Source organism: Mastacembelus armatus, chromosome 11 (genome assembly GCF_900324485.2).
Source record: "Mastacembelus armatus chromosome 11, fMasArm1.2, whole genome shotgun sequence".
NCBI lineage: Eukaryota > Metazoa > Chordata > Actinopteri > Synbranchiformes > Mastacembelidae > Mastacembelus > Mastacembelus armatus.
The window spans coordinates 10092471-10116019 of record NC_046643.1 but is presented as its reverse complement, the minus strand read 5'-3'; the positions used below and the strand labels follow the sequence as shown (position 1 = coordinate 10116019).

Below are 23549 nucleotides of genomic sequence, written 5' to 3'. Positions count from 1 at the left end.
TCCAAGACTTTTCGCGATACTTCTCCTCAGACACAGACATCAGTGATTGTTATTCTAGCTCCATCCTCTAAAGCAAGATTAATCTGCCCAAAATGTTTTTGTGAGCTGATGTTTGGCAGGAACATCAGAATGTTTTTTCACTCTTTTTTTTTTTTTTTTTTTTTTTAATAGTCTATTTCTCATCTTAACTTGCTCCCTCTCCCTCTCTCTCTGTATAGGTTTCTAAAAAGGTTGCAGATCTTATTTTGGAGAAACAGCCTTCTTATGTCAAGGTAAGCTTCCAGTGTCGACTCACAACCAAAAGAATAAAATGTCTTTTCTTGGAACAGTGTAAAAATGTATTTCAGCTGTTGAAATTCATCCCAAATGGCATCTTTTATCACATTTTGGCATGTTATGATTAGACATCAGGCTACTTTGATGCTATCAGGGTGTACCTGGATGTGTACCTGTGTCGGCTGCTGACCGCCAACCAGATAAAGTAGAATTTCTGTAACCATGGTAATAGGAAATTTGACTCCATGGATAAGGAAAGGGGGCAGTAGTCTATTTTTTATTCAGAACAGATCCAGGTTGTGAATTAAAACTAACTTAATGAAATCCCTTCTTTTATCGCTTAGTGATGTTGCAATGAACTGCAATGTACCAGTGTGTGTGACGATATCTTTTTATCAAGTAAGCTTTCTATTTCTGGTCAAACCCAATAGACACTAGAGATAAAAGGAGACTGTCTTTGAGTTGTGATGAGCCATTCTTTCAACTGATCTTATTCATCCGATTCAGAGTAGTGATCTAATCGGATCTAATTCATCTCATCCTGTTTAGAAAGGCACCTTCCAGCAAGAGCAACATTCTCTTCAGATCTTAAAATCATTATCTAAGAGTAGTTTGCTGAACATACTGGGTCTTAAAAAGAAAGGGAAATGACTTTGTTACCAATTTGGAAATTGAATATATAGAGTAAATTAAACTCTATAAAGAAGCTGGTGCAGCAGCTGGAGCCAGCATCAATATCTCCCCAGGTTAAATAACAAGGTAAACATGTCTCTGCATATTGTATGTGATTTGTGGCTGCGTCAATGGGGTTTCAAAATAAAAGCTTTTGGCAGGAGATCAGAGATCTGTTCATGCCAATATGTGTGTGTGTGTGTGTGTGTGTGTATATGTTTGATTGAAAGAGTTGGATTTTTGATTTATTTGATTAAAGATTAACCTTCCCTGGTCCCATCAGATGTATCACTATTGAAGTTTGTTAGTGTATCAAATTTGTGTTTACTCAGTGAAACTTTGGCCTTGGCAAAGACACTGACAGCTTCAACAAATTTTGTATATAGTGAAATTGCTGTGAAATTGTAGCCATTGTGGAGCCATCTGAAGGTCAGACTATGAATAGTAAAGTGATCATTATTTCTATGACACACCCTGTGACTCTGCAGAGTTAAAATGAGACCAGGGCTTATTAGTATACGTTACCAAGGATTTCAGGGGCATTTCCATTGACCCATCTCAGCTCCTATTCAGCCAGTCTACAAATGCCCTGTGGAGTTCAGCACTTCGCTTTCTACATCCACTGCATTAATGTCCGTCTTTTACGTCACTCAAAAAGAGTCTTAAAGAACCCAAGACAAATGACCTACTTGATTGTCTCTTGATTGTTCGTGACTTATAGATTTATTTAGTATATCATATAAAGCAAATATGCTTTATCTTGCACTTAAGTGAGGCTATACATCTTTGAAGTGCCTCTTGCAGTTGTTTTTTTTTTTGCTAGTCTGTCTCCTTGTCATCTTCTTAGCTCCTCAGTGTGATATTTTTATCGAACACGGACAGAGACACGTACCGCTACAATGCCACAGGGCACAATCCTACTTCTCTTCGGTGCTCAGTGGAGACATAAATTGCACAGACACAAACACTCATACCTCAGCGCTTGAAATGACAGTCTGCTAAGTGTCTGATATGATTCATAGCTGTGTGTTAACCTGTCTTCTTCACTGTTGCTGCCCTCTTGGGACACTTGGCCTTTTTGTAGCAGTGTATATTTTTCAGGTGCCCACATTTTTTTCTAGTTGTTCTCTAGTTTTCATTTGAGTTTTTAAGTTGGTAGATGTAACTTTACTTTACATCAGTTTGAGGTGTGCTGCAGTTAAACTGCTGGGTCAGTTGAACAAGTAGTAGAGCAATTTAAAATAACGGGCTTCTCTTATCTCCACAGTCAAAAAGAGACAGTTTAGAATTGAGTTGCCAAACGGCGTGGTTCTTAGAAAGGAGACGGTTCCTTGTCAGAGTTGAAGTTGTAATGAATATGCACCAAGTAGCCCTAACGCAGTGATGGAAAAGAAAACATTTGGGCTGTTAATTCAATTATTTTGGTCTGGTAACATTTATTCATCACAGTTACTGTTGGTGCCTTTGTTTGTGTTGCTTAGTTGCCTCCTTTGAAACAGACTGGTATTTTGTCCAGCTTTGATGGTCGTACCTACCAATTACATGGGGGGTCTTGAGGCTGTTTCACTGGAGAGGCTGGAAATTGACAGGAAACGGATGTGGCAAGGTTATGTGTGGACATGCATGCTCACATAGCCTTTATGTTATTTCATGTGAATGTGGAGAGTTAAACCTACGAAGTGACACGTGCCAAATGGCATCATCATTAGAATATGTCAGCTACAGCAGATATCATGGAGCCAGTGCAGGAAGGACCTTTTATGAATACATAAATGAAGAAGCTTGGAAACAGAATCTTTCTTGTGACCTAACATCTCTTTCTCCTCGACCTCCACACTGGCTGTGTTTGTGGACAACGGAGTAGCAGGGTTGTATAGTTAAAAAGTCTTGCCTTTCCTTTATGTCTGCAGTACTTGGAGATATTCAGTCTCTCTTTATTCTTACTGCATGGTCTTTTAGGTGTATTACAGTCATGCAAAACAGTTTAACCTCTTTCATCCAATAAAACCTATGGGCAGAGTCCACACCTGTGCACAGTTAAGCTGATTGAACCCTGTGTTATCCAGGTTAACTGTAGTTTACCGATAAGGTGGATGTCTCAGAGCTGTGGTGTAACAACAAATTGAAGCCTCAGGCAACATACTGAGCACTCGGTATGTTGAGCACATGTGGCTGTGTGAATTCTGTTTGAACCTGCAGGTGTTTATATTCAAGCTATTTTTGTCTTTTCCTGCGTGGATTTGTGCATTTAACTGAATGCATGAGTGTTTCTGAATTGCGTCATGGACTGAGTGTTCATCCAGAGCCTGTGAGCAGTATTGTGTGTGTGTGTGTGTGTGTGTGTGTGTGTGTGTGTGTGAGATTAGGTGTCATAAGAACAGATAGAACGTGTAAGCAAGATTTTGTAGGTTCCTCTGGTAAAGTGACAAATGAAGTTCTGGTGGACACAGAAGAGAAATGAATCCTTCTTTGACCAGGTTTGTTCTGAAGTTGACCTCTTGTCTTTACTGACTACTGTTGACGTAAAAAGCAGCCTGTACTACTAACTGATTCAATCATTTTGCAACTTTGACTTTTCATGGCTTCATAGATATTAGTGAAGTCATGACTAGACATACTAGAAGTTGACAGTTGCCAGCGCCGTGGGAACTAAAGATGTAGCTGCAGTATATGAATCAGTCCGCTGGATTTAGTCTTTAAATTATTCCTCAGCTGGGCCTGGTGAGTCAGCCAGTCCCAGCCAGTTTCTATCTGCTGCGAGTGCAAGGGCATTTTCTGAGGACACATTTAATCCCTTCATGTATTAATAAACTGTTCATATCATCTTATTCAACAAATATCACAGGTCTGGGTCTACATCATAGGTATAGACAGTTGTGCACAGAGTAGTATTTGAGTTGCAAAGTGATCAGTGTAAATGTTATAGCAAGGTTCTTTTAGTATGTTAAAAAATATATGTCGGAGATGTTCATAATAGAAGTTGTAATAGTACCTGGCACTACAGTAAACATCAACTTTTAGACATAGCCAGCATGCTGACCTTCCTTTTGATTTTTATGCTAAGATTGGGTAAACACCAACTAGTGGTAGCATCTTATTTATGATTTGACCGTTCTTCTCATCTGACTACCTGCCAGAAAGTGAATACTTACATATTCATCAACGTGTGAAATTATTCCTTTGATAAATTCATAATAATAATTAATAAAGTTAATGACAACTTTGAATCATCAACCTTCGGAATCCTTAGCTTTGAGTCATTAACATTACCATAACCTTGAAAGTGGTCTCTGAATCAGTGCCATGAAATTGTAATGTTGTCTAACAGTTCCAGTTCTCTGTCTAACTTGAGCAAAATAGCATCAGTCGCATGGTGCTTGTCCCCTTTAGATAAAACCCTGACTATTGAGTCAGCCCTGGGAAGGGTTTTGGCAACATTCAAGATCATGAGTGCAGATTGTTTTGAATGGGATCATTGATGCTCTAACCACAACTGAAGTGCCACTTTGATGATGCTGTTGTTTTTTTTATTACCGTTGGAAATTAATTTCTCCAGACCATAATCTGTTGATTAAAGGTTGTTTTATGTTATGAAGATGTTTTCTGAACATTGGGCCTTTTTGTGGGAGGTTAATGAACACATTTAAAAAATAAGGCAAAAAAACAAGCATCTTTATCCTCAGGCATGACATCTGGCAGAAAATAAAAACCGTGAGAGTATCTTGGGCCTACTGTAGACTTGTCAAAGTGTAAACTGCTCTTTGTTCCCATCTACTTTGAAACATGCAATTGTCCACCCTTTGTTGGAAAAAAGAAAAAAAACTCTAGATCTCATGGTACTAGATAATTTTAGCAGCTCTAACCTGCTGCTGATTCTGGAGCTTGCTCTATTTTAAGTCTTCTCGATTTAAGCTCTGCATTTGACACCTTAGACCATGATATACTGTTGGAGTGATTAGAAAATTGTGAGGCATTCAGAAATACTGCCTTAAAATGGTTTAATTCATAGTTTAATTACAAGTCTTTCTCTGTAACAATGGGTTTTTTTTTCTTTGCTTGGTAAATATCATTTTAAGACAAATGTCTCACTGACAGCTCCATAAATGAACCAATTAAAAATATATTTGTCTCCTGCAATGTATAGAAAATAGTTTCTAGTTCACATATGTTTAAAATTAACCAGTATAATGCAGTGTACTTTCTCTTATTTTACTGTAAGTCTTGTTTTGTTCTTTTTTTTCACAGGAACTGGAGAGAGTGACAGCATTACAGACCAACCTGCAGCTGGCAGCAGTCATTTGCACTAATGCAAGGAGGTAAAAGCATTCTGTCATGTATTATCTTTCCATTACATTCACATCTGCAAGATATACGAAAGTGTGTTTCATATATAGTGATCACCATAATTGTCTTTGGTCTGTTAATGTGTTGTAAGACAATGAATCATATCCTAGTTTTAAAAGTTTGGTTGGTATTAGTTTAAGTATGTTGCAGTGTAGTCAGTTTTATGCCGTATTCTCCCTGTTCTGTGACTTTTTGTGTGAAGGCAACTGAGTGTTGCAAAGGAGGGATTCACAGAGGCCAGCCTGGGTCTATTGGCCAATCAGAGAAGACGCCAGCTGCTCACAGGCCTCCTCAAGTCTCTGAGGACCATCAAGACACTGGTGAAATTTATAGACAGAGTTTACATACAACATATTTTGTAGTAGTAGTCTAGAAGCTATCCTTTGAAAAGATTGAGTAAAACTAGGTTACTTGTGGTAATTAACATGCTTTTTTTGTACTAACATTTAACAGATATTTTTGTGATGCTATGATTGATTAATGTATACATAATTTATGTATAGTGTAGTCTTGGAGAATGTTTTGAATTTCAGTATTTTTGGATACTCTTGGGAATCTGACCTACCTACTGCAAAACTCATTTTCACTGTGAGCTGTTTCTGCCTAAAATACATGCTATGTGTCATGTCACTGGTGTGAAATCAATCAATGTAGTCTGTGGTAACCATAGCAACTGTTTCTTCATACATGATTTGAAATTAAGATTAAAGTTAATCAAATATACTGTTTTAATCATTCGCTCATTTGTTTGGATCATTTGCTCTGACTATAATCGTTAAAGATTTTACCAACACAGTCACAGCAAAGCTTGGAATCTGTCTTGTACTAGTTATCACTTACTACTGTGGCCTCTTCTCATTCTTCCCTTAACAGCAAAGAACAGATGTTAGACTCAGCGAGATGCTTGAGGTATTGTAATCTCTCACTCACGCACACACACACACGCACACACACACACGCACGCACGCACGCACGCACGCACGCACGCACGCACGCACACACACACACACACACACACACACACACATTATATGTTTATAATTGACTTTAAATGGTTAAACATCAGTAGGGATTTTGCAGTGAAAGCCAAACCCACACAAACATTAGATACTCCTAAATGAGTGAACCCTAGTAAAATGTGTTTTTTTTTTTTTTATCACTTCTCTGCTTCTGTAGGAGGAAGACTATCCAGGTGCAATCCAGCTCTGTCTGGAATGTCAAAAGGCTGCCAGCACCTTCAAACACTACAGCTGCATCAGGTACACTGTCAAGAGTTACTGCTATTTAGTTGTATCCAAATAGAACTTGGCATAGACTTTATTCATCATTCATCTTGCCATGGATGGATGACAGTATTTCTGATCTGTATAGATTAAAATATGACATAAATATGATCACTTCTGAATAGTGCTAGTCCGGAATCATCTGCTGGTGTCTTTAGAATATATTTAAATGCAGCTGTCAGCTTTATATTTTCCTATTTCTCCAAATCTTCTTCTCATAATCTTCTTCTGTGAAATCGTTTAATTCTAAAATAGTTGTTGGATTCAAAAGTGTCGAGTTTCAAGCTACTAGAAAAAGAGACACAGGCAGGCACCTGGCTAGTAATGCCATACAGAGAGAAAAATACACCAGCTCAGAGATGGACGTACACAGTTATGTTTGTGCCCCCACATCACTGTCAAAAGTATATTGAAGGTGATTGTGTATGAGCATCTGTATGTAGGGTTCCCGAGGGGAAGATGTTGAATATTAGAAAAGCAATCATCTCTGTCTCATTGATTTTCTCTGTAATTGTGCTCATTTTGTGGCAGTAGGTGGGTGGCTCAGTGTCCCTTTTTATATGTATTGATTAAGGATTGACCAGCGATGCATGTCATTGCTGGCTTCCTTACTCCTCCTGTGACACCATGCACAGACATTGACAGAATATTGTATGAACTTCCTCACCTGTTCCCAGCACATGCCCACATGACGTGACATAACATTCAGTAAAAGCTCATCACTGCTGTCACATTCAGCACATTTATTGTTAAGCACACGCAGGAAGTGTCAGCAGACACACCAGCAGCAGTGGAGCAGACGACAATGGGGTTTCTGCTCTGATTATGCCATTTGAGCAACTGCTGGGATATTGTGGTCAATAAAAGAACGTCATGCATACAGGTTTGTTGCAGTGTGGAAAATTCCTCCTTCTTTTGCTCCCAGTGCAGCTGCTTTTTAATTGTGTGGATATCACAGTCTAATTAATTTACCATTAATACCGCTGCACGTCCATGGCGATGGTGTGTGGAAAAGACGTGCTAATAATTTGCCACAAATAAGAAGACCCTCACACAACCAGCCAATCCCTGTAGGAATGAGATTGTGATCATCACAAAATGAAGTGCTCTTTCTTTATATAAGCATCAGTGTCACTCTATCCACACACGGTGCAGATGTATCAACAGCTGGATAGAAATTTGATAGGCTTCCTCTCATGTGCTTTGTGTTTCAATCTGCTAATCCCACTTTCTGAATGTGCTGTAGTAGATTTTAACATGGACGCATTAGTCACACATCTGTCACACTTTGTATTAGCATGCCCATACAGTACTTAAGGTCACTTTCCACTATTGCCAGAACGCTGACTGCAGCACCGCTTTCTCTAAGCAGCTACTGGCTGGTCTCTTGTGCTTTGATTTAACCTTGTAGCTGTGCCTTTGCATGCACTGCTGAATGCCCTGCGTGGAGGCTTGTTTCATGCCTGCTCTTTCTTTGTCCCTGTCCCCAACCTTTTAAAAGTCAATATTGTTTTCCCCAGGAAGGCACTTACACAGCCCCATGCTCCGTCTCAGTCCATTTTCATCAGACGGTCCACATGGGCAGGGCTTGGCCAGCCTATCCCCACATCTCAGCACAGTGTTTATAAGCTGTGAACTCTGCTCTGACCTTAGCAAAGCAAAGGTGTAATCTAGCCTAGAGCTACTCTGTAGCATTATGAGTCACATAGCAGTAAGAATAAATAGGAAATACATTTACTCAATGTGAGTGTATTTCACCCCTCACTTTCACAACATAAAAATAGATGATAAAAGAAGACTATAATATAATAAAGGAGAAGATGCACAAAAATTATGTGAACACTTGATATATGTTTTTGTTGTTAACATATATGGTGATACTGAGAGATACAGCGTGTGCTTTTAGAGTTTTCGTATGTAGACGTAAAAATAGAAAGAAAAGAAAGATAAAGAGATAAAGATAGAAGATAGAGATTTTTTTTTTTTTTTTTACTTTTTGCATATTTGCAGCCATAGCTCCTTTCATGATAATCATCAGTGATGCCAGAGTGCATTACTTCTTCAGCAAACCTGTTTAACTCAGGCAAATTATCTCTTTTCTAAATGTTTTATATTCAGTTGGATGATCACATAAGTTACTGGACTAAGTAGTCAGTATAACATAATAGCTAATCACTATTTATCCTATTGATGGCTAGTGTATATTAAAGAATAGGTGCTCTACTAAAATTCCAGCATTGTTGGATATTAAATGCATATCTACCATAAAAATTTGATGGAAAACAGCCCTTAAAACACTTAAAACCCTTTGCTTTTCCGAAGACTGCACAGACTATGGCCCTGGAAACCAAACTAGCAAACACACAAACGTGAACTTGATATGGGAATGTATACTTTATGATCCAGGTACAGTGTATAAGCTTGACCCTAACCTCCTCTGATTTTTCACTAGCATCATTTCCCTGTCCCTTCTCTGTTTTTGTAAGACCTTCCGCTGACATTTTATTTCCTTTCTGCCTCCCTGGTAATAGTGATCATCATGGCCACAGCAAAACAACGTATGAAATGTGAACATCTGGCCAACCCTTGGAGTTCAGCACTGTTTAGCAAGTCAGCAAGTCGCCATGGACTTGCCTGAAGGCCCTATGGAAACCTATTGCCAGTGATAATTGAAAATGGGTTGAAAAAAAGCCCCCCTAATTTCCACATATCTCTGTTTCAGTCCTCTTGGTACCTGCAGGGAACAGATTGTTAATTAGGTTTTTCTCCTCATCTGTTATTTATGTATTCTGTCTGATGATGGAAGGGTGCCAGAGTGAAGGGAGGAGCCACATCTGCACACACATACACACAGTGTAATTAAGTAATATATATATATATAGAGTATATATCTTTTTTTTTTTTTTTTTTTTTTTTATAAAGCCCAGTCAGTTCTTAAAGATGACCAGTTTTTTTTGACTGGTTTGCTGATAAGTATGTTGGGCCAAGTATTCATAGATCCATCGTTGTGGCATTTCGTGCTCTAGTGAGTTTGTGAGTTTAAGTGAGTCCAGTGAGAATGTGAGTTTAGCTTAGTGCGCAATAGAAGTTTTGATTGGCAGGCTATTGATCTGTATTTGTATGGTTAGTCAATCAGGTTGTGCCCAGCTGTTAGTGTTTATATTTTCTGCTAGTTTTAAAAAACAGCTTGACCTTTTGGGGAAATAAATGTCTTGGTAAGGGAAGAGAGCATAATATTGACACCCCTCTTCTGTCCGTATGCTAAAATTGAGCTATAGCCAGCAGGCAGTTCAGTTTTGCAAAAGATTGGTAGTGGGGAAAACTGCTGTGACCTGCAGCTCTTCTAAAGCTTGCCTGTTTAAATCAATGTACAGATGGAAATATAAAAGTGGTCATTTGTGGTTTTATGGGAAGTTATGTGCTATAAATATTTCTTGGCTACTCTAATGAGGAAATCGCTTCCTTGACCTGGCTTTTGTTCACACTAAACAAACAAAGTAGAAGTTGTTAATTAGTGAGCTTTAGTGCTGATTGGTGGTGCAGGCCTGAACTTTGGACGGAGCCAGAGTGTTTATCTTTCCCTGTTTCCAGCTTTTAGCTGAAGTAAGCGAAGCCCCCTGCTGGCTTTACCTTCAGATTTACTTTACTGACATGAAAGTAATTCCAATTTTTGCATCTGCTATTTACTCTTGACAATAAAGAAGCTACCCCAAATATTTTAATAGGAGCCTTTTAGTTCCTTTAATGTGTAGGTTGCTGCCCAGATTGTAATGTCTGTACTTTGTTTGCCAAGCTGTAATGGTGACAGGTGCCTACTCTGGGAAATTGCAGTGGTCTGCGTTACTCTTAGGTGTCTAAGACCCTGAGCTCAGGACTTATGGGAGGTTTTTTCTTTTGTCTCTCTGTTCACTTTGGGTGCGGATGCTGTTATTTGACCACCATGCTGGACGGGAGAACACTAGAATGTTCTGTGAGCGACTGGGCGTTTATCCTGTTGCCCTCTGTTGCTTTGCTGTACCTCTGTAGTCCAGCCTTTGTTTACCATTCTCACACACCCTTTATATGGATAGACAGACACATTTTTTTCATTATTTCAGATCAGTTCATCCCTCTGTAGTTGAGCCAGCGTTCTATCTTCTTTGTGTGTTTTCTTCATCTTGGCTTCCAACCACGGTTTCCACTGAGGGTACTGGCCATGACTTACCTTACTGATCTTGTAGCTGAAAAATTGCTGCTGTTGTCTTTGCTGTGGCAAAAACAGCTCATTGGGTCCAATTATCTGTTGGTAGAAAATGAGGTTGTGGGTAGTACTCTTTTGGTGGCTGCTGTATCCAACTGTTTAAACATAAATTGACACTCAGCCTTGGCAGTTAAGTTCAGAGGCTGATGGTACTTCCCCAGTGTCTTCCCCTTAACACTCACTGTAATCTCAGGATCTTGGCCATACAACAAGCGTGGCATTAGCGTTGGCCTTGTTACACATTGATGTATCAGTTTGCATTGTACTTGGTGACCATCTCTTTTCTGATTGACAGTTTATAGTGAGGGCCCTTTTGACATTACTCTTGTAGTGACATTTCCTTCATATTCCACCAGTCAGCTGTTAACTGCTGTAATTTTTCACTTGGTGTGGATTCCTCTCTATTATTCAACCATAATATTTCTCACATTCACAGGGAAATAGAGTGGGCCACAGTGCAACGAATTTTGAAAATGGCATGCTCGTTTTGTTACTTGTTTTGGAAATGACCTGTGGATCTCAGTCTGCGGTCTCCTTTCAGTTTCTTCCTCCCCCTCACTCTTCTCACTCTATCCCCAGCAGAAGCTGAGACACTTAATTAGCATTTTGTTAAGGACACTATCTCCCTTGGGCAACTGCAGTCTCACAAGGCACAACATAAGAGCGGTCTGACCTGAGAAAGACCTCAAGCAAAACGAGGACAGAGGCGGGGAAGCCGAGGAACAGAGGATGATTATGAATAGGCACAGCACAGGCAGAGTCACAAGGGAATTGAATTGGTGTCTTGGGATAGGCAAAATAGTCGTGATTTCTGTTGCCACTGCTTGACTTTTGAGTTGAAAACATTTCCCAGGATGAGACAAAATCTGAGCATGCTTCAAGGATGTGTAGGCGTTTTGTGTCTTAGATAGTATATTAACACCAATTATACAGTGAATTCCAGTGGAATGCTTTCCTTCACAAAGTATTTTTGGTATAGATCAATTTCCTTGAATTTTTCGTGATGGAATGATATAATCTAGAAAAACTGTGACTGTGAAGTGTGAAAATATGCTTCATTTTCTGTACTTTATATGATTTCTGGTATATTTTAACACAAGTCAGACAAACTGAGACATTATATGTACAGTATTGTATGTGCTTAGACTGTATTATCCTGTTGGGAGCATTTCCCATTAATTTATATAGTTTTAAAAACACATTTTTTTACAACACCTTGAGCACCTTATGCAAAATGAATTCATAGTTAAACTCATGAAAATAATTGTTTCCATCATCTGAATTAAGGAACCAATGCTCAACAATGTCCTTTTTTTTCTTCCACAGTGAATTGAATTCCAAACTACAAGACACTCTGGAGCAAATAGAGGTACAGTGTGTGCTGCCCTACTTTAACTCTCAATCCATTATTTGAGAGTGATATCAGTAAAAAGACTTTTACCAGTAAATATTATTTTGCACCAACCTTTTAATTTTCCAGAAGCCCTCATCTGAAAGAAGCTATTTATATGTAATTTTGACATTTTAATAGTTTGCCTTTCTCGTTCATGCTCTGCTAAATATTGACACATTCAGAAAGTCATTATTGTAAGTGTGCAAGCACAGTAAATTCTATCTGTTTCATCTCTGGATGTGTCGTGATACTTGTGCGTGATGAATGGAATGCAAAGCAATTTTCTCTGCAACGCTGCTGCCGCACTTGGGTAGATTAATTACTTACAGTATGGTTTTGTCTGTATACAAGAAACCGGGGAGCATGTATGCACACACACACACACACACACACACACACCAAGATGCTTTTGGTTTCCCTGCCAGCATGAGTACAATCCTTTAAAAATCATAAGCAAAGCAGTCACACACCCTTCAAAATGGGGTTTTCAGGTATTTTTAAGTAGTAAAATGAGTTGTCACTATCTGCTCTCTTTGACAGAATGTGTCAAATGTCAGCATGAAAAAATTGCAGTGTCACAGTGTTTACTACGTAATCTTTTTTCGGTGTGCTTTTACGACATTTAGATATTAGATTTTTTTATAACGGTACACATAGTGGCTTTGTAGTCACAAATATTTTCAATTTTGATGACATACATGAGACAGATCTAAAATCACCTTACATTGGACTATGAATTGACTTAGTTGACTACCTGACTATTTATTACTAATTACTAATGATGTCATCTTGTGCTGGATGTGGTCGTTGCATTTTGTTAGGCGTGAGAAAATGAGTGGTGATGCAAGACGTTTGATCATTCAGCCTTTGTCAGCACTGAAGTTGGCTTATTGTGTCGGTGCTGTTACACATCCCTGTGCTCCCTAACTTTCTATCATCTTACTTCTCTTTTTATCTCTTTGTCAAAGACTTACACACACACTTGCATATATACACCTACATCCAACTGTCTGCCCTTGGCCCTGTGAGGTAGCTATACATCTGCACATTTATATCTAAATCCCCGTCGATAATGCCTGTCTTTTCTTTTCCCCTCCCGTTTTCCATTTTTGCTTTATCATCCATTTCTGACTCCAGGAGCAGCTTGATGTGGCCCTGTCGAAGACTTGTAAGCACTTTGATGTCTCACACTACACCAAGGTCCAGATGGCCTACACGCTCCTAGGCAAGACACAGGTCAGTGGTTTGACTCGTCAGGTCAGGGTGATGGGTAATCACTAAATATGGCTGGACCTGATTGTCCGCTTGTTGTCCTCGCTTTCTGCATATGTCCTGTTATTTGATTATCTTACTCTTGTTTGGGAGTGAGACTGAACAATAATGTCAGCATTTTTTTAAACCCCTCAAAACATCAGTATTGTAGAGATGATATGAACAACATGTTTCTTTAGGGCAATTTTTGGACCATTGAAGGAATTATTCTAAAGCTGTAAAATCTTATTGTTAATAAAAACACCACTATAGTAACTGTTCAAATTTCCTGGGCAGAAAATAGACTAAAACAATTTATTTTATTATCGACCTCTTTCTTTCTGTCGTATTCTTCTCTCTTCAACCTTCCCATACTTTCTTTTAAAAATGCACTGTAAGCTAAGGTAGAGACCTGTCTTTATTATAACCAATATACTCCATCATCATCTCCAGCACTTGGCCCTGATCACACACATTTGGTGTGTGCTTTGATCTGTCTTATTTTTGTCATAAACCTCGATCTTATATTTACTGCTTTGGCGAGAAACTAAATATATATTTTGAATTCCCCTCTTAGTGCTTACATGGTCTTTGTTAACACTGATATACTTTACTATCCTAACAAGCAGGAGAAATTATGGATCTGTAACAGCTAAACGAAGTAGCATACTAGCTATTTGTGCTCATTTTGAATGATGATGATGATGTGCTATATTAGAAAACACACACCTTTAGGCCAGGTTTGTATGTTCCAGAAATGCCATTCCATTCCTACCCAGGAGTTACAGCCTTTGTTCCTCCTCCGCCAGCACATTTTTGCTGGTGATTGTAATTAAAGTGTGTGAGGGTTTGTGTTGCTTAGGGTTTATAGTGGATGTTGAGGCTTGCCAGCTCAAAATGGAGTTACAGTGTAAAAAATTAAACTGCATTGGGTAAATTAATGTTCTGCTAACATTTTTCTCTTACTGTACAACTTTAACATTTGATATAATCAGGATCATTTCTGTGAATTAACAGGACAAACATTGTGAAATCAGATCCATGTCACCTTCTCCACATTATACTTGGCAACACTAATGTGTGAGGGGTGTTTCACAAAGTATAATTAACTAAGTGAACTCTGCAGCCAATTAAGGGCCTCGTTTTCAACCTGACGCTCAAACAGCAGTGAACAAAAAGATGTCACTGTTATTCCAAACTTGCATCAGTGTAATTTTAATTAATACGCTGAATGCCTCTTGACATTAATGGCCATTCTTGATGTGGCAACAGCGTCATCAAAGTTTTAAGGTAAATGTTTTTCTTGTTATTGTGATAATGGGCATGTTCCGACTCAAAAGCTAACTAATAAGTTGATGATGATGTACTATTATTGCCCTTAAGTGTGTTTTTTATTTTTGTCTTTATTTCGTTTCCCTTTCTTTCTCTCTTCATTTGTGTTCCCCACAGTTAACTATGTTCTCTGTCTCTCGGTCAAGCTTTTGCATGTCTTTATTTACACACACGCACACACCTTTTAATTTGGCAGTTTTCATTAAAATGAACATTATATCATGTCAGACCATTTATATTTTCAGTTTTTTTGGCTCTTACTCTGATTACCTGGCTCAGATGCCCTGGTTCCTCATTGCCTAATGAGACTGACACCCAGTCTGGTTTTCTGTATGAATCATGTTTCTGTTTGTCCATTTTAAATAGCTACAGGGGAATGACTCAGTTGGCCTGTGCTTTTGATTAAAAATTATGTGTAAAGATTGGTAGCTTTAGATTATGATTATTATTTTTAGCGTTGCCATAGTTCTTGATTATGTACAGCTCTGCATTTATCATGCAGCAATTTTCATGGTGTTTTAGGGACATATGACAGAAAACTCCCTCAGAAAGTAGGAAAGAAATGTTTAAATTACTTACTGGCATCAAGCAGTCAGAACGGATAGGGGCAGCTTTCTGTGGTCATGAGCATACAGTAATAACATCTAATTGCATTGCAACACCCATTACCTATAGGGCTTTGCTCAATACAGTGACCACATCTCCTGCCACTCTCATGTCCTCATTTCACTAAAGTCCCATAGCGAGACTGTGGGTGATAGCTGCAAAATAGAAAATGATGGTAAATGTAACTTGACTTTAAAAGAGAACAGGCTATAAAAGACTCAAATTAAGAAGGCAGAAAAACAGTGCAGTGGAGCAAGAATGTGCTGCAGATGTTTCTTGTGAAATGGTGGTTAAGATGAAAATTTGAGTTTAACAGCAAAAAAACATCTCTGATTGTTAATGATTATCAAAAAAGGACAGAAGTTAAATATATGAGGTTCTATAATTTAAAAATATTTTTTTCTGTTTTGGTAGGGCATTGTAATATTTTCAGAGATGTCTTAATACTTTTTAATGATGATTCCCATAATGACTACCTATTATGTGACAAGGATGACTTGTACAGATGAATCCACACAAAATTATAACATGAGTCTGCATTTCCCTTTGTTCCTTAACAGCATTTTAGCATCTTTTAGCTCATCCCTTAGGTTTTTGGCCCACTATCCTATTACTTTGTTTCAAATTCATTGTTCTTTTCGACGTCATTTCTAGCCACAGCAGGCTGCTAATAGATAATAAATGGTTTTGATGAAATGCCTTAAAGTATTACACATGGTGCCACTAGTAAACATAGCTAGAGGCAATTAGCTGTGCCACCATATCATTCTTGCCAACAATATACTTCTATCATTCTGTTTTTCTGGTGCTTCCTTGCCCTTATAGTTTTGTTAATAACACTTTCCATAGCAAACTTAGATGCAAATTCTGAAAGCTGTAGGCAAAATTGGCCATTTTCACTTGGACTGCAGTTTCCAAGTGAAAAACTGCAGTAGACAGCTCTCCTCATTTTCCCTTATTTTGTCATGTGTAACTAACATATTATGTCTGCAAATAATTTAAAATGTCAAGTATATATAATGTGTCTCTGAGAAACTTGCAATTTCTCTGCACTTTGTTTTTTTTCCCCCATAGATCCATACTGACAGATGACAGTAACATCTTGACATAATGGTTTTCATAACAGTGGTCTTGATTGTCTCTGCAGACTGCTATGGACCAGCTGCACATGCACTTCACCCAGGCCATCCACAACACAGTCTTCCAAGTGGTGCTGGGATATGTGGAGCTGTGTGCCGGTAACGCTGACACCAAGTTCCAGAAGATGCAGTACAAGGACCTGTGCACTGTAAGATGAGTAGATGAGTGTGTATGTGTGTGTGTGTGCGTGCACGTGCACGTGCAGGGGGTTAATTTCTTCCACCATCATAGAGTGTCTGTAATTTAACAGGTTTTTGCCGTTTTTCTATAAACGACTCAGTTCACTGAGTTAGATGCTAGTGTGAAGACCTAACCCCCTCTTTAGTCAGATAAGTGGAAAAATTGAATAAAAATTCATGACCTGCATAGTCCTGTGATGAAATGACATGTGATGTACTGCTGGGCACACACATTCCCACCCACCCCCACACACCCACCCAGCCAGCCACACACACCTCATTTGGCTTTCTTATTGGCTTGTATTGAAGCGAAAAATACCTTATTTCATGACAAAGAGAAGGAGAAAGTAGAGTGTAGACCGAGTGATTGAGGGGAAAAGAACTTCTTATTCAAGTGAAAAGCATACTATACCATAACCACTCTGCGATAATTAATCTTGTTCACAGTACATAACAAATGCACTGCAGCAGCAGCACTTTTTGGCTGGGTTCTCCCTACCAGCCCAAAAGCCTCACTTTCCTCCCTGTCGTTTTCTTTCCCTCTAGATGAAAATAAATCACATTTGCATGCCCAGTAGGCCACGACTTGGTCAATTCATCATCAGCTTGCTGGGAGTGAGATCTCCACCCCAAGGGGCTATATTACAATATGCAGGGGTATAGGTAAAGGTTATCTCTGCCAGATCTGAGGGTTCACTGGGCTGCTTTACAGTCGCTCCCAGTCTGCCAGCTGTCATAGTTTCCTCCCTCCCTGATCATTTAACTCCATGTTTGGCCTTGAAAAGCTTTTCACAGGGGCCTTGCCTGTTGTGCTTGTATCTAGAATGCCCTGCCATTTACCTTTTACCTTTTTGCTACCTCTCCTCCTCTTCCTTTCTCATCTGTGCTCTGCATTTTTTTCCTCCTTTAACTGGAGTGCACAGCGTGGTCAGAAATGCATCAAAATAACCAAATTATAAATATACTATTATTGGATTATTCAAAACTCGATTCACTTTGGTATTGAATGCATATAATCATAGCTTTTAGTGCATGGCTTGTGAAGTTATCAATGCGAGTACTGTATAATCCACTTTATATATTTTTGACTAGGATATAAATAGTACTGAAATTGTAATAAAGTAAATGTCTCTGAGAATGACAGCTAATAATACCTTAAGAGTTTGGTATGTTTTTATTGATATTATCGACTCCTTAATGTGAGTTTGTGTGGGAGTAATTCACCTCAGTTAAAATTTGAGGCTGTGTAAGGGTGAAAAATTCTTATATAAAGGTTTAGCAGCTGAAGTCATGCATTTCTTAAATGTATCATAATAATGGATTTCAAATAATAGACACAATTCTTGAGAAATTCATGTTTAACTCTTTGTGCTCACAACATTAAATATTTTATCTTGCATGACTTTTTCAGGTTTTCAGTAGAAAAATGCTGTGTGTGTTTTTGTTTGCTTGTGTTATTGTTCACACACTTTTGTGATTTATGTTGTATATTTTATATGAAACAAAACTAAAATTAATTTCTTAAGCTGACTTGAGATATTTGGCATATTTACCCACCACCCTTCCTTCCTTTTGTGTGTAACTGTTATTAGGCTTACTGCAAATTACTCCTGAATTACTATGTTTATGTTGCTGTACATCTTAAAATGTACTTGTGTTTGATATACATCCCGCCAGCACTTTGCTGTCCAGGATGATCCCTGTCATACCACACACACACACACACACACACACACACCCACCCACATATATATATACTGTGCAAACCAACTTAAGATTGATAGGATATGTCATTTCACTCTTGGCTGTGTGATCGTGATTGATAGCACACACACACGCACAGGCACACACTCAAATGAAGAGGTATGTGAACACCCACGCACAGCTGGCAGACAGTGACAGCATTGTCTGCCTGTCTGTAGTGACTTTTATGGGAACAGCAAGTGTTTTGCTCACTTTTACTCCTTCTAGATTGCTTTACTCAAAGCCCTCAGGTGCCTTGTCTTAAAAATGTCAAATGAATGGTGAATTAGACAAAGTTCTTATGTGAAGTAAATGTTTATGAAGCTTATCTGGTAAACGCACATGTGACCAAGGTAGTTGGATGAAAATTTGAAGATGGGCTTGAGATTTTTGAGTATTTGGAGAGTCCTTCAGTTCTCCCTCTAAGGTTATTTGGGGTTTTGCAGCATAGATGCACACATTGACTTGTTCTCAAGTTTTCTGACTTGAAAAAAATGCACCTACAACAAGTTCTGCTTCCAATATGTAGGGTGGCTAGGGAAATCAGATAAGTAATGCTTTCTGCTCTTGCCATTGATTACTGTGGATTTGGACATGGCTCAGTAGAGAATGTGTTAATGTTGTGGAACTGTATCACTAACAAACTTTGTGTGTTTGTGGAGAAGAGCAAACTTATTCACTTACTCTTGCCCTAATAAATAAAGATTAATGAAACATTATAGCCACATTGAATCTAAACCTGCCTCTTAGTTATGTGACTTAAAATTCAAGCGAAATGGGATCACTGAAAAAGGTCAGTCCTGACTATTCATTTGACATCATCTCATCATTATTGAATAACCTCACTCTTTATTGATCCCCTGGTCAATCTGACTTTTCCCCTGGTGGAAACAGGGCTGTTTACTCCCAGGAGCATAGGTGAGACGGAGACAAAAATCTAACAAACTTTCGTTCATATCACACATTAGTTATAATAATGCTACAGAATTCAGCCACCCACTTGGTGTCTTGCTAGACTAAAAAAAAAAACCAATGGAGTCTAACAGAAATTAATTTTTTTATATAATTCTTGTTAGAGTCAGTTTGCTGTGTGATCCCACGCACTGCAGGGTGGCCTGAACTGTATGGCCTTTAGAAGCTTGCTAGTCAGGCTTTAGCTCTTTAGTATTTCATTTTCCTGTGGTGTTTAAAGCCATTAGGTCTATTGAAATCACTGTAACAGTGATATCAAACAACAGCTCATTAGTACTCCATGGTAATCCATCCCACTCTCCACAGTTTGTTATAGGCTGTTTAGTATCTGAAGGATTGATCATTTGCAAGGATGTAGATCCTAAATTGGCTTTAGTTTTTAGTGTTTACTCCAGGTAGTTTATTCATCAGAATGAAACAAATCTGCAGCCAAACAATGTGGATCTTATCCCCTCGGGTCTCATGGGTGGAAATTTTGGCTCTGAATTTTAATCCTATTCAACCCTGGGGCCTTCCTGTGTGGAGTGTACATGTTCTCCCTGTACCTGCATTGGTTTTCTCCAGATATTCCATGACATGCAGTTTGGGGTTAGGTTAATTTGTGACTTTAAATTGCATGTGATTGTCTGTTTCTATGTGGCAGCCCTGTGATAGACTGGTGATCTGTCCAGGGTGTACCCCACCTCTCGCCCACTGTCAGCTGGGATTGACTTCAGCCTCCCACAACCCTGAAAGTACCATGATAACTGATATGGATGAACTAAGCCACAACAATAGGACAGTGAGCACAAAACCAGGACCCTGGTAGTTAAGCATCTAAATGGTAGTCAGGCACCACTGATTATTATTATTTACACTGTGCTTTTCCTACTAGGACATGTCAGAATGTCTTCGGTGAAAAAGGACTATTATGTGCTCTTCAATGGACTAATTGATCAAGAGCCAGGGGAATGATAAGATCCATACCACACAGTTATAATGATAAATACTGTGGAACTTTATTTGGTAGAAACTTTTCTTTTAGCAAACTTGCAAATGAACTGGCAAAACTAACGAATTCAAAATGTTCATGTACAGATTAGTTTCACCGAGATAAATGTCAGTGTGTCTGCTGGACTCACTAATTACAGATTCTGATATCTTCCAAGAAGCAAACCAGTCTCTGTGCTTCGTTCTGACATTAAACTGTACACACATTATCTTTGCTCACACTTGTTGAACCATTCCACTGCATTTCGCACCAGCTTCACATAAAACCACAACAAACTGCCTGGCTGTGTTTTGTTCAAAAAGCATCACATTTCTCTCAGTTTTCAGACTCACAAAAAACTCTTTTTAGGGCTGTATACCATATTTTGTTTTTTCTTTTTGGTTGCGCAGCACGTCTACAGATTGCTGAGTATGTTTATGATTTCCTGCAAGTTAATCTGTTTATTTATTCTTCTTTAAAAGGAGGGGGGTGTGATTGTCTTTTCCTAAAGGAAGAGAATCAGCCAACTCAAGGGTACCTGTGCTCTCTTGCACATCTCCTTTGTAAAATGTGTGACATTTCTTTCATGTGTACTCCTCCACATGCACACACACACACACACAATTGGAAAAAAAAAATGCACTCAGCCCCTTGTCTTTTCAAAACCTCTCTGGCATATGTGAGCATGTGCTATGTGCAAGGGTGCCTTTCTTTAGAAAGCCAAATGGCCTAACCTAAAATAAATCCTTAGTATGAAACTACTGTGTGACATGGACTTACTGCAGGTGTGACATGCAAACCTGCTGTTAGTTGTCACCTTCAACACATGTACACACACACACACACACACACACACACACATTTGTACAGCTTTTCTTTGTGAGGACACCTTAACACATTATCCAAACGTTAACCGTCACAACTAAAGGTCAGTACACACAAAACACAAGCATCATTTATTTGCAAGTGTGGCTGAAGTACTTCTAATCAAGTTCTACTCATCTTTTCATCAAGATGAAAATCTGAACCCACACACTTTTTATCCACCACACTGTGTCTGCTAAGCCCAGTTGTGTGGGAACATGCTGCAGTGATTTGAGTAGCTGGCATGGATTTTTGTATTCATTAAATTACCTATTAGGAGCCTGTTGTTAACCGCAGCTATGTCGCACCAGTTAATTTGTCTGAACTTGAAAATGGTAATGCTTCAGTGCCACATGTCCAGCTACAGTTCTTATCTCCAGTATTCTTAGCTTTAATATGACCCAGCATAGAAACAACTCTAACTTCTTTCATTTGCTGTTAAACTTAAGGGTTCACCATAGTAACGTTTCAATTCTGAGAAATAGATGTTGAATTAATAGCATGTCACTCTTCTGATATCAAAGCATTTCTGACAATCGTGGATCCACACCTGTTGTACAGTTTAGTTGCCTTGGCCAAGAAACTCCATCATTAACAACGTTTTTACCTGACTGTCATTACCGGAGACGTTCTTGTTGATGGCTTATAGTGGCTAATCTGCTTCAGATGTCTCAATAAGAAATGTTCTGCTGGGAGATTCTCCTGTCCAGTAGTGCTTTGTCACTCAGGCTCTATTGGACATGCCAGAAAACATAAGCCAGAGCTCAGTGTGGGTCTTTACTCATGTTGGTCTTTGCTCAGTTGGGGTCCTTAATGCAATGCACTGTTTTCTCTCTCAGCAACCACCAGCGTGTGAGGTTTGTGGTGTGTAATTTACGATGCTTTTGTGAACGTTAGAAGGGGTCTACAGACACGTATTATAAATGTAGGGCTGCTGCTGTTGACAGCACTGTTCCATCCAGCTGTGATGAATTCGTCCCTGAACATGCTGACAGGACTCTATTGGAGTGTTATTCTTTAGAGCCTTGAAATGTGTCAGTGGCTGCTATTGTGCAAGCTGTACTTTTATTTAGGTGGGCCAAATTTTAATTTACCTTTTTTTTTTTTTTTTTTTGAGGCTGTCTGGCATCCTAAGTGCTCAGAATCAGATGTTTTCATCCAATGGATAAGAGCAGGAAAAACAGCAGCATGCATTATCCTCTAAGTAATTATTTATTTATCTATTATAAAAATGCCTTATTACATAAAACAAAAAACAATTTTTAAAACAGTTTTCCTGGCAGAATTACCATTTTTATATTCTTTTAATTTTGTAGATTAATACCTACAGTAATACTTAGATAAGATGAAAGTACTTGGTGTGTGGCAGAGTGAAAAGGCTGTTTGCCAACCTAGTGCCTTTAAATGATGAATGTAAGCAGCCTATAATTAGATGTAGCATAGAGGAGAACTGATCAACCAAATCTCTTGCTGAATCTTGCACTTTCTTTTACAGTAGTCCAGCACCACGTGTGTTTCATATCTCTGAAACTACTCCCTGCCTTTAGAACAGTACATATAATACAGTTAGGACCACAAGGAAATATACAATACAAGAAGTAACACAAACTACCTCAAGGAATTCAAGGAGAAATATCGTGAGTGACCTTGTTTTCTTAACCTCTCTTTTGGCAGCATATCACCCTGGACAGCTACATTCCCTGCCTGACAGATCTTTGCAAGGCATTGTGGGAGGTGATGCTGAGCTACCACCGCACCATGCAGTGGCATGAGAAGCATGACAAGCAGGAGAGCACACCAATTCCAGGTAAGACACTATGCCGACAGTATCGAACTCTATGACCTTTGTAATATTTCATGCTCTATTTCGGCAACACTTCTGTTTTTTACTGACCTGCCAACATGCATCAAAAAGGTGTACAGGTGTAGAAGAGTTTTATTGTGGTGCAAGAAAAAGTTAGATTGCAAAATGAATGACTGGGAGAAAAGTGAACTGACTGTTAAATGTGTGCAGGTGCTATAGTGCAGCAAAGTGTAGTGGTCTGGGTTCTGACACAGTCACATGGTTTGTGCACACGCGGTCTCACCGTGAGTGATGCATTATCCTGACTTTGAGTTTGTTACATTTCCAATCTTATACAAACCAGACTTTTTCAACCTTGATGTTGCATTTATTAGACGTTGAAAGTCAAAGGAGTTTATCTAGTCTTCAGTGACCTTTTTGAAATTCTATTAAAATCTGTTTTACCTGTTTTTGTCAGCTTTTTGTACATTTAATGCTAAC

The 23549-nt window shown here is 38.8% G+C and overlaps 1 protein-coding gene across 4 annotated transcripts in view; it reads left to right on the top strand.

The window, feature by feature from the left end:
* The window catches only part of vps50 (VPS50 subunit of EARP/GARPII complex), a 77960-nt gene that overhangs the window by 14807 nt on the left and 39604 nt on the right, over positions 1 to 23549 (top strand). For all 4 annotated transcript variants that reach the window (XM_026299892.1, XM_026299889.1, XM_026299891.1 and 1 more), the window contains exons 5-13: positions 219 to 272; positions 5194 to 5264; positions 5495 to 5612; positions 6166 to 6201; positions 6469 to 6551; positions 12142 to 12184; positions 13346 to 13444; positions 16545 to 16685; positions 22940 to 23072. In XM_026299892.1, coding sequence (XP_026155677.1) covers positions 219 to 272; positions 5194 to 5264; positions 5495 to 5612; positions 6166 to 6201; positions 6469 to 6551; positions 12142 to 12184; positions 13346 to 13444; positions 16545 to 16685; positions 22940 to 23072 — 778 coding nt within the window. The remainder of the gene's footprint in view (positions 1 to 218; positions 273 to 5193; positions 5265 to 5494; positions 5613 to 6165; positions 6202 to 6468; positions 6552 to 12141; positions 12185 to 13345; positions 13445 to 16544; positions 16686 to 22939; positions 23073 to 23549) is intronic.